Raw genomic sequence first — 12,456 nt, 5'->3', positions numbered from 1 at the left:
ATTGCGTCCTCAAAATTCATTTCGTTGCGATGCGAATATCTATTCCGTCGATGAAATGATTTTGTGTCACATCACAAAAAATTCCGTCGACGAAATGATTTTGTGTCACATCACAAAAAATTCCGTCCATGTAAAATAATTCTGTCCATGTAAAATAATTCTGTCTCCTCTTTCTTGCAGGGTATATGAGATCGTCGCTGATTGGCTGCACCTTGCTCAAGCCGATCTTCGATCGATCGATATCCGGCCGCGGGACGGTCACACTCACAGGTCGGCATGTTGGTGAACCTTTCCTGTTTAGCTTAGATTTCACGTTATCATGGTTATTCATGCCAACAAGAGCTGCAAACAACTTCTCTAATTAGTAGAATGTGGACGGACATTGCATTCGTAAGTTCAGCTATGTTTGAATTACGTTGAAAACAAAATGGGAAATCGTAGTGGTTGCCATACCTGCTACTTTCATTTGCAAGAAGCTGTGTACCGTACTGTAAAAATTATAGTCCCATGTATTCAAGTTTGTGTACTGTAGTCAGACAAAGGGGGGGGGGGGGATTGGTCTTTTCTGCACACCTAAAATGGTGAGGAATTATACAGGCTGAAGATATTTTGGCCTAGAACTTAGCAAATAATGTAAAATTCATACAGAGCAAAATGCTGAAAATTTCATTGAAATCAGATGACAAATAAAAAAATATTTTTTTTAAATTTGAAATAACAAATTTATTCAACAGTTTGGGCATGTTGGGCGGGCTTGGCCGCAACTTGGCGCAAGTTTACCCAGCCTCACTAACCTCGTACCCCGGGGCCGGGGCACTTGAACAAAAAAGTGGTGGGGGTGTGCCGCAGGAGAGACAAAAACGGGGGCCTTGGGCTTGGAGCGGGAGTATTGTAAAAAGGAGGGTCCTCGGAACGGGGTTTGGAACTAAAATTTTGTGAAATGGGGGTCCTTGGAAGTTGGAACGGATCGATCGCCAGCGTGTGAGTATGTGCGTATGCATCCCTATGGAACGGGCATCTGTGATGCAGCTAGCGCAGCCTCCGCCGGGTGCGCTCGCTCAGAGACGATGGTCGGACAGCGCTCTGTGGCCGCTTTTCACCAAAATTGCAGCAGATCAATGCGACCGGAATGGCGTAACGAAAAATATGCGAAGCTTTGGAGCGAATTTCTTCTTTTTTCTAGATAAGAACAAAATGCTTTGCCTTGGAGCAGCTTTCTTTGTTTTTTTCTCAATAAGACAAAAATGCTATGCCTTGGCTTGGAACGGAAATTTGGGTGTAAAAATGGGGGTCCCCTCCGCGGCACATACCCACTATGCATTATATACTGAGTGCCCCCTCCCCCCGGGCCTCGTACTAGTGTGAGTGCCCTAGCCTAGGCTACTCCACTTACACGTATTGCGATGTTTCAGTCTTGATTCAGGCCCTCTTCAAATTCAGCTCCTCTGTAATTATGCTCTCGCAGACAAAGTCCGGAGGGGGCATTAAGCGTTCCACCTGTCCATTGATTTGCCTGCCTCCCCCCCATCCCCACTTGGTTTCAGTGCAATAAATTGAAATATATTTGATTGTTTTTTTTTAAATTTAGGTGTGTTGGTAGATGACACTCTAGGCACCGTGCCTATTAATTCCTGTGTTAAAAAAGTGAGTGCACGCGAATTAAAAGTTGGACTTAAATTACTAGATTTTAACATGGAACTCCATTAAGAAAACTGTTTTTAATTAGTCCCTAGATACTACTTCTTTTCTTGGGGTATTGAAGCCTATTCGTCCAGAACTTGCTCAACTTTTGCGACTAGCCTTGTCGCCATAGGGTTGTACACATCCTCGTTTAATACTGATTGTCACGTGACACGGCAATGTGTGTGTGTGTGTGTGTCGTTAGGCTGTTTGGCCTGTATTCAAGGTGTTCTATCCGTTATGATTTTATATTGAAGCAGAATACATCAGGTATAGGCCCATGTCAAGTCAAATCGATACAGGGATCGAGGAGGGGGGAGGGGTAGAGCAAAAAATTCCCAGTCACATGGTATGAAAATGATATTTTTTAATGATTGTTCATGCATTAGGGCAAACCCCTGTGTGGCAGGAGCATGATGAGTAAAAAAAATGAAATAGTAGAAAGAAAGAGGCCGAAACATATGGCACGTGGGAATAAAGTTGCTTTATATGTTCCAAGCGAATGAAGCAAGCGAGAAAAAACCTTTCGTGCAAATCTAAATTTGAGACAGATATCTTACCTTACACTTTTCCTAATTTTGGTTTCTTTAATTCCCTTCATTTTTTTATATCTTGGTTGTACGTAGAACATTCGGGGGGCATGCACTGGGCATAACCCTGGCTTGTGTACCCCAGTGCTAAATCAGCAGGTGGGTTTTGATATCTCTGGATCTTTAGCAATTTTAAAACTTTTTATAGAATGGATGAGAAAATCCTTGCAATCTGATTGGTTGAGAGCAATGCAAAAATTTTACTGGGCTGCATGAACGATATCCCGATAATCAAAACGCAACGATATCACTGTAAACAAGCAATCGCCCGAAAAGGTCATTGTGATGTCATCGCGCATGTACTGTTACCGTCACTTGTTTACGTCAAAATTTGAATTTCGATCAAAGCAGAATGAATCAAAGGATGCAAAATGATCTGTAAGTACAAATACGGTACCGTAATTGTCATTGGGATTAAAACTGCCCACATACTCGTTAGTTGAGAAGTCCAGACATACATGTACGATCTAACGTTAGATCTATCATGTCTATACTGCCCTGGGCTGGCTGTGCACAGCGAAATATCCACTGCAGGCCCAGGCAGGCGCTGGCCCCCGGCGCGGCCCGCATACACACACACAGCTACATGTATTGGAGGTCGGAGGCTGCCTCAACTGCTCAAGATATAGTCAATGCAAAGCTGTATCTGGCATTTTGGGTATAACAATATCTTTGTGGCAACATTATCCAGTTAAGCCCATATTTATGTTGTCCAGGGTTATCAAAGTGTCTGCGCTCTGCATTAGATTTTGGAATTTTCATGCATCGATCCGGTAAATAAATCATGCGTCCAGTAAATCATGCGTCCGGTAAAAAAAATCATGTGTCCGGTAAATTAAATTTACCGGACGCATGAAATTATCATGCATCCAGTAAATCATTAATTTTTGTGGTTTATTAAAAAAAAAATTCCATTCTATAAAACAGATGATGCATGGGTTTCTTTCGTGGGTCAGTGGAACTGTGTGCATGTGGTTACCTTGTACACAGAGTTCCTACTGACCCACTCTAACGCATCATTTGTATATAGATGGCTACTATTTTTTATTAAATCGCGAGTGTAGACCTAAATGTAATTATAGAAAAACATTTCGTTAAGGTTTTTATTTTTTTGACCCCCCCCCCCCATAAAAGAAGGAAAAACAATTATAAACGAAGTTATAATATACACCCCTTTAATGATTTCGCTTTTTCTTCTCTCTTTTCCCCTCCTTTTTTTTGGGGGGGGACCTTTTCGTTTATTTCCCAGTCTTCCCTTTCTCCCCCCCTCTCTCTTTCTTTCTTTCTTTCCTTTTCTCTCATCTGGATTTTTTTTCCGGTGAAATCCACTAGGGATCAAGGGCCAGCCTGCATGCCCCTGCAGCGGTTTACGCCTCTGCCGTGGTATACGCATGATCTTAACCCTAAAAAGACTGAATCAGCCCCCCCCTCGACATTTTTCGTGATAAATCCGCCGCGCAAATCTTTTTGACCGCGTTGCTCGCTGACTTTTTACTTTCAAGTCTCGCACAACTTTTGAGACCAAAATTGTGACCCCCGGGTACACAGTTTCGAAATTACGCAACATTTCGTTCGTGCATGCAGACCCAAAATTACTCAAAAACGTGAATTTGTGTACAAATCCAATACAAATAGTGTTTTTAGCCAAAATTCATAAATGTATTATTATTTTTCCTTTTACTGCTTAAAATCAATTTATTTTATCTTTTTCATGGTCAAAATAAAGTCCCTGACAATTTCCATTGAAAAAACAATGAAAAACAAAGTCGAAAAACAATGAAATACATAAGAAATTTAGAAAACAATAGAATACATAAGAAAATAAACATGATGTTGAAATTTTTTAAAAATAAATTTGATCAGATGCCTATCTAGAGTAGGTGAAACAAAAATTAGCATTTCAGGGGCATTATTTTATTAATTAGAGCAAACTAATGATTTTACGCAAAAATTAGCATAATTAATGAAACATGAGATTTTTTGCATAATTTGATGTGATAATTTGGTAGATTATGCCATGGGTAATGTGTGCCAATTTTCGTCGCGATCGCGCAATCGACGTCCGAGATCATAAGGGGGCGCTGAATCAGCCCCCCTCCCCAGTCTTCTTAGGCATCGAAATAGCCCAGTCTATTTAGGGTTAATCATGATTAAAACTAGAGGTAAATCCAAGATTTTCCAAAGTAGGGGGGGGGGGGTGGGGTGAATTTTCTCAAGTACAATTAGACAACTCCCAAAAAAGGTTCTCACTTAAAAAAAACCGGTCATTTTGTCTCACGTAAAGTGATGGTCACTAAAAATGAAAGTCATTTCGTTCGCGTGATATTCGGCAAGCTCCCCCCAAAAAAATAAATAAGAAAAGGGAAAGTCATTTTGTCCATGTTATATTTGGCAACCCCCCCAAAAAAAAAATTAAAAAAAAGGTTTTAACTGTAATAATGATCGAAGGTAATTTTGTCTTGCGTAAAATTTGACAAATGAAAAATAAGATTGTCACTAAAAAAATGAATGTAATTTTGACCCACATAAAATTTGGCAAGCCCCCCCCCAAAAAAAATGAAAAGGTTTTAACAAGCAAAAAAAAGGCTAAAAAGAGAAAGAAGAGACAAGAATATGAACGAAATATATCCCCATTACAAATAATGCTGTGATCATCATGAGGGAGGGGTCGCATAACTAATATAATTCCAAAATATTTACTATAAATCTCAATAGGGGGATCGTGTAGAAATGCTCACCAACAGTGAGCATTAATATAATCCATTTTAATTTCAACTAATTTTATAAAGTATTAAATGTCTTCCCACCAAATGAAAGTCATATCGCATAACTCCAATTTGTATTAAGGCGTACATTTACCAAAGTCTTGGGTTTGAAATCAGATTCAGAACAGCATTGTCCAACCGGCAACCCATATTTTGGGTAATGTCGCCTATGAGGTCCAAACATTAACATTAATCATTGGTACTAGGAGTGTGTGTGTGTATTTTGAGTTTTTGACAGACGTATATCAATCAGGTTTGATTATTTACGTCTGGGACCGACCTTTAATGTCACAATCCGAAAGACGTGATCAGGGCTCGAACCTCTGCATCAATGTGTAACTTCCCCACAGCTTGGAGTGGGTGACACCATAGGAGTGGATGACACCATAGTAATAATAATAATAATATTCCACATATTTATATAGCGCTTAATGCATCGGAACGACGTCTCTAAGAGACTAAGCGCTTTCCAGACTCAGTATTACCACGGTCATCAGAACCTTGTATGCCTGCGTACAATGTATGCACCTTCTCCACTCCCTGGGGAGCACTCCAACAAGAGTTCCAAGACTCAATTGCTAGGCATACTACATTATACATAGGCTTTCACATCCTACCAGGTACCCATTTAACACCTGGTGGAGAGTGGCAAAGTGGATTAACGCCTTGCCAAAGGACGCTAGTCCATGGCGGGATTCGAACACACGACCCTCTGATAGTACAGGCCAAGTTTGAATTTGGAGTCGGCAGGTCAAAACACATTAAATATGCAATTTAGTTTCCGCATGATAATGTCTTTTTTATGAGTTATGAAATATTCTACTTATTTGAACAAATTTGGGTGTGTAGGTAGATGATACCAATACAGGCTAAGTTCGAATTCGGAATATGCTGGTCAAAGATCACAGCTCATTAAATATGCGAGTTGGATTCCTCACGATATCTTATCAAAAGTCATCAGATTTTTTAAAATTTGGGTGTGTTGGTAGATGATGATGCACAGCATTTATATAGTGCCATATATCTGTTAAAGACATTCCAAGGCGTATTGGAGGAGCCAGCCAATCTGGGTCGCCTACAAGGGTGCGCACACAGAACTGTGACCCGCAGGTATCTCCTCCCAATTACTGGTTGGGGGTATCCGGGTGGACCACTACACTGGGTCATTAAATATGCGAGTTGGTTTCTTATAAAATAACATCAATATGAAATAATCACGTAGGCCTTATATAAAAAGTGCAAAGGCAAGCAATTTTTTTTCTTACTTTTTTTGGAACTTTTATATATGTATTTAGGATGTATTTTGTCCTGAAAATTTAACATTCTAGGCACCGTTTGTGATCCTGAACAAGATGTGTGTGTTCTAGATAATTACTGAGAATGCCAAGCACGAACATAATTTTTAATAAGTGTTCTAGCATGATCCTGTTAAGGACTGTTTAACCATGAGGATGGTACATATTTCAATAATGGGAATGCGAAGCACGAGCTGAAAATTGTTGACATTCCGACCTAAAAAAAATGGTCATTTGTTCTATGCACTAGATCATAAAATGATAGGTACGTAACTAAATAATTGATGCGAGTGCAAATTGGGAATTTGAGTGTGGCAAACTGATTCTGTTTGGTTCTGCTTGCGTAGACTGGGGCCCGTTTCTCAACACCGTTAAGTCTTCTAACTTCTTAACTAAATTGGAAATAGTTAGCTACCTGTTAGCGAACTGTTTCACGAATCCCTCTTTGCCAAGATCGGGGACAACTTGACCAAATAGTTATGACATCTCCAAACCTGTCATAACTTACTTTCTTAAGGGTCAAGTCCACCTCAGAAAAAATGTTGATTTGAATCAATGGAGAAAGACCAGACAAGCACAATGCTGAAAATTTCATCAAAATCGGATGTAAAATAATAAATTAATGACATTTCAAAGTTTCGCTTATTTTGAACAAAATAGTTATATTAACGAGCCAGTTACATTCAAATGAGAGAGTCGATGATGTCACTCACTATTTCTTTTGTTTTTTTATTGTTTGAATTATACAATATTTCATTTTTTACAAATTTGACAATTAGGACCTCCTTGCCTGAAGCACAAAATGTTAAAATAATGTAATTCCACGTGTTCAGGGAGGAATGACACTTCATTTCACATGACAATGACGAGAAATAAAAATAATTCATATTTCATATAATAGATTACAAAAGAAATAGTGAGTGATGTCATCAGTTTCTCATTTGCATATCGACCGAGATGTGCATAACTGTTTTGTGAAATGAAGCGAAACTTTAGAATGCCATAACTTTCTTATTTTACATGCAATTTTGATGAAATTTTCAGTGTTATGGTTGTTGAATTTTTCTCTTTTTATTCAAATAAAGTTTTTGTTGGAGTGGACTTGTCCTTTATGTAGTGATATCATGTGGATAGACTGTGACATTCAAATGAGCCTCGAAATTTGAAAATTTTATTACGTAATAATTTAAAGAAAAATGAATTATATAGCAAACAAGTGGGATAAATCATTCAATAGTAATTGTAATGCACAGAAATTATAACAAGTGTTAATTTAAGGTAGTAAAATAATTGAATTGACAAAGATTCTACCACTTCAGGTCATCCATAATTGGACTCGTTTTCAGACCCTTATCAAAATTTTAATAAATTCTTCCTCTAATATACGCATAGCATTCATAAAATTGTGCGTTTAGGTATCTAAAGAGTTTAACAATCCATGATAATATATTTTGATGATGTTTGGAATCCTGAAAATCTGTTTGATTATCATCATGTTAAAGGCAAAAAGAAGCTGCTGAAAACTGCTTATCTGGAGTAAATTAGAGAGTCAAAAGGGGGCCTAAGCTTTCGATCCTAGCAGAATCTTCGTCGGAGGCAAAATGACAAACATATAAAGTGGAACAACCATGATATAGACCACAAACATCCAACAGCAACACTAGAAACCATCATGTTAGGAAGAAAGCCTTATGGTTTACTTACGTAAACTATTCAAATTTTATATCTTGGGATAAATATCTCAATGTCCACTTACATGTGATTTTTTTTATCATGATATGAATTAGTGTTAATTTCATTTCCTCAGAAATTTAATGCCCATGTCTGCATGTTTAAGTACTTTTTAAGCATATTTTGCCTCTATTTTTTGCAACTTTTGGAAAATTTGCTATTTTGTGACTAAGGCTACGTCTGGTATGTACTTTCCACCAATAGTATCAATATGATATTAATGGATTCTAGTTAATCCTTTTGGGTAATTTTGGAACTAATTCTGTGTTTGGTAGATAAATAGGACTAACTTGTCCAGGTGTTGAGAAACGGGCCCCTGCTGATGAGTAGGCCTAGAGTTTTTATGCCCCTGCAGATGAAGCCCGGAGGGGGCATTAAGTGTTGCCCCTGTCAGCCCCCCCCCCTTGGTTTCCGCGCAATAACTTGAAAAACATTCAATGGATTTAAAAAAATTTGGTGTGTAGGTAGATGTCACCAAAATACAGGCTAAGTTCACAGCTCATTATGCAAGTTGGTTCAAAATTTATTTTTTTGATTATATTTATATGCGTATTGATTTCTGCATGATATTAAGTTCAATCATATTGAATGGATTTCTGATCGCGTTAACTGGGGCCCGGGTTGGCACGTTTTAACCAGTGTGTTTTAAAACACATTTTTTTTACTTGTGTGTTATAAATAAATCCTCTTTCTCTTCCCCCCTTTACTCTTTCTTGATTGCTTTGTCATGTTCCTCTTCTCCCTGTTCAATCTTGCACAGCAATCAATATTAAGAATATCATTTTAACAAACAAATCTATGTGATTAGCTCACTTTTATCTACAATAAATTCGTAAACATGGCAGGGCCACACAACATTCAAGACTATTTTTGGAATGCATGCATGGTTACGCAGTTATGATATACACAAGTGCATATTATCAGATCCCGAATTGCTTAAAAACTTGATTTCATGTACAACTCAATGTGAGTCATTGCCAAAATTTGTATCTGTATCATTATTTTCAGAAATTGCTGAAAATTTCTATTAGTAATAAATTTGAAAATCTGTACATAAGAAAAATGAAAAAGTAAAAAAAAAAACATTACCAGTAACCTACATAGACTGGGCTATTTCATTTCCTAAGAAGACTGGGGGGGGGGGCTTTATGATCTGGGCAGTCAATCATGGGATCACAGCGATGATTGGCAAACGCATTACCCATGGTATATTCTAAAAAACTATAATCAAATTTTGCCTAAATCTCATTGCTAATTTACGCGTAAAATCAAAAGTTTGCTCTAATTAACTAAATAATGCCCCTGAAATGATCACTTTTGGTTCACAGACTCAATATATTTCAACATCACACTTATTTTCTTATGTGTTTATTGTTGTTTCAATGGAAATAGTCGGGGACCATATTTGACCGTAAAAAAGTTGAAATTAATTGATTTTAATCAGTAAAAGGAAATATAATGGCACATTTATGAATTATGGCTAAAAACACTATTTCCATAGATTTGTACGCAAATTCACATTTTTCCAGCAACTTTTGGTCTGCATGCACTTCCAAAATGTTGTGTAATTTCGAAAGCACATACCAGGGGGTCGCAATTTTGGTCTCAAAAGTTGCGCGAGACTCGAAAAAGTGAGTGAGTGATGCTGTAAGTCTGTGAGTGATGCGGTAAAAAAAATTGTGCAGTGGATTTATTGCAAAATATGACAAGGGGGTAAATCAGCCCCCAGTCTCATAAGGGTTAAAAACATTATATAGGCCTACTGATTGTTTTTAATATACATTTGATCAGAATTCCTGAATTAAAAAAATAAGTAGTTCAAGGGCTATATTTATAGGTTTGAATTGAATTTGTATTTTATGCCCTAAAATTGGTATAATTGATTCAAATGAAATAAAGCATATTGATTTACCCGAAATGAAATTAAGCTTTGAAACCCAATGTATATCAATTTTTCCATTGTGCAAATTCTCCTCGCCCCCCCCCCTCGATTGACAAGACTCAGGACACCTAGGGACAACACGTATATAATCATGTATTAGGAATGAAATGTCATATTACTTATAAAGTGTTTTTTTTTGTAGGCATTCAATTTCCATGATTTAGTAATTTGGGGGGAAATATCAACTTTTCTGTTCAAAATTCATAAACAAAATTGTGGTAATCTCTTATTAAAACATCAAGAACTGAAATCTTATTTTATTTAGTGTATAGTTTAATTGATTTACAGAAAATTGCATCATAAAACAATAAAAAAACATTTTGTACTACAATTCTGCGGGGGCATCTGTTTCCTTTGGACACGTCAAACTTTCTTAATTATGTGTAATTGATTCTATGACATGTGTTTACATTTGCTGCAGATTCCCATTCAGCCATTGGACTGAACCGGTACCAAGACCGGAACTGTAACACAGTAAGGATGGTCAATATGAAGCGAGCTTCATTGAATTCCTCCAAGAGCTCTGTACTCTGTTCTGATCATTTTGAAGATGCTTGCTTTGACCTGGGCAGACGATACGTCTTAAACAGGATGCTGTCCCAACCATATTTGATTTCCCGCCTCGTCTTCAGAAGGTACAGTGGATCTATATCATACATGCGTTCTAAAGAAATATATATTCTGTTTTATCTACCTTTGTTTTGATAGAACATTGCTTTAATTATTCAATTTTCAGTAGCAAAATAGAGATGAAAATTATCCTAATCAGGAGGATAACCATGGACCGGGGCCTATACTGTGTATTTACAGTAAACTACTAAATAAATATATTTTTTAAAATTTGGTTTAACTCATAATCCTGGGCTACTTTGAGATTGCATAGCCCAGGGAGGGGGAGGTGGGCTTTTTTGGTCCCCCTCTTCAGATCTTGCCTCTGATCAAAACGAAAACCAATGCACACATCAACATCAATGTAATCTGCAAGCATGGAACTAAAGGTTACAGAATTCATTAAAATTTATTGTTAATAAATTATTTATTGTTAATAAATTAGTAATGCTAATTTATGCGTAATAGAGAATTCTTTGTTTTAAAGGTTAATCTCTAAAGAATTCCCGAAATTCTATGATTTCTAACAAAGTTGCTCAAAAATAAATGGTAAATGACATTTCTAATCTTATGTATTTTATTGTTTCTATAATTCCATATGTATTTCTTTGTTTTGGGGCCTTATGTATTTTATAGTTTTTTTAATGGGATCTGTTCATGGCACTATTCTGATTATAAAAAGCAAAGATTTGATTATTTTCAACCAATAAGTGCAAGAATAATGATAAATTTGTCAATTATGACTGAAAATAGAATTTCCATTGGATTAAATGTGTATACAAAATAATATTTTTGAGCAATTTTTGGTCCGACATAAACTCATAAAATGTTGCGTAACTGAATATCCGGGTGTCTCAAAAGCTCTGCAGAATTGACCAAAAAGTAATCATGGTACCTCATTTCTCATTGTGGACTTATCATGAAAAATGTGGATGGGGAGGGGAGCTTATTAAGCCCCCCCCCCCCCCCGGGCTAGATAGGGTTTATATATCATCATGTATATTTTAAAAAAATTATCTTGTTGCAAGTCACTGCAAAAGGTTTGATTTCTAAACGAATATTGTTCTTCATGGATAATCGAATATTTGATTGAAAAATTATCTTTGAATAGTTATCTTTTCATTCTTGTATCTGTTTTTGTTCAATATTCTTTTTTCTTATTTTTTTATTAATTCGTCTCCTACAGAATTCACCCAAACCAAGGTATTTCCCAAAAGACTTTTCGATTCAGCAAACAACCTCCCAGATACTGCAAAGACACCAGTGCCAAAGTCTTCAGCACCTTAATTTCTCGAAGACCACTCCTACTGAATACCAGAAAGTCCAAGAGGGGTAAAGTGGAAGTCAACAACAATAATGGACTGTATTAAAACTTGGAGAAGAGGCTGAAAACCACACAGAAGTCCTACCTTATACATTACTTGCTTTTAAGTTTGGACAAACATTGATTTGCACAACTTTACAACAAAAAATTTACGCTGTGTGGATTCTGATTATTTAAAATAGCTCAATGAAAACGTTTATCACTGGGCATGTAACAAAAATGAATTCATTGAATTTGAAGATGTCTTACAGTATATTCATTCTGATTTGAATGTCAGAAGAGAAAAAAGTTTGTGAAAAGTAGGAATGACGGCAAGCTGACAGAAGAATAGAATACATGTAGGATAGAACAAGGCCACAGTTATAAATGAGCTGTTGGATAGAGACAAAAAGATGAATTAAGAATGGGGGTGATAGAGAAATAGAGACAGGAATTGGGGAGCCTGTGATGAATGCCTGAGAAAGTAAAAATTACCATATTTTATTTTTTTAAGGATTTGAACAGTCAGGAAGAATGTGGT

The 12,456-nt window shown here is 36.8% G+C and overlaps 1 protein-coding gene across 2 annotated transcripts; it reads left to right on the top strand.

Annotated features, from left to right (window-relative positions):
* Window positions 1–207: 207 nt before the first annotated feature.
* LOC121409057 lies at window positions 208–12,442 on the top strand. 2 transcript variants are annotated; one of them, XR_005969113.1, is made up of 3 exons: window positions 208–390; window positions 10,425–10,638; window positions 11,799–12,442. XR_005969113.1 is itself a non-coding variant. In XM_041600850.1 (3 exons), the coding sequence occupies exons 1-3, from the start codon at window positions 2,642–2,644 to the stop codon at window positions 11,980–11,982; spliced, it is 405 nt and encodes a 134-aa protein (XP_041456784.1). In that variant the 5' UTR covers window positions 2,528–2,641; the 3' UTR covers window positions 11,983–12,442. The 2 variants fall into 2 exon arrangements, 1 of the variants encoding a protein (XP_041456784.1); XM_041600850.1 differs by lacking the exon at window positions 208–390 and adding an exon at window positions 2,528–2,648.
* The last annotated feature ends 14 nt before the right edge of the window (window positions 12,443–12,456 follow it).

This window comes from Lytechinus variegatus, chromosome 2 (assembly GCF_018143015.1).
Source record: "Lytechinus variegatus isolate NC3 chromosome 2, Lvar_3.0, whole genome shotgun sequence".
In the NCBI taxonomy this organism is placed as follows: Eukaryota; Metazoa; Echinodermata; class Echinoidea; order Temnopleuroida; family Toxopneustidae; genus Lytechinus; species Lytechinus variegatus.
This window is presented reverse-complemented; position numbering and strand designations above follow the sequence as displayed.

Excerpts from the sequence above, each read along its gene's own strand:
- LOC121409057 (XM_041600850.1), top strand. Across the intron at positions 10,639-11,798 it reads TCCCGCCTCGTCTTCAGAAG|AATTCACCCAAACCAAGGTA; the intron begins GTACAGTGGATC and ends CGTCTCCTACAG.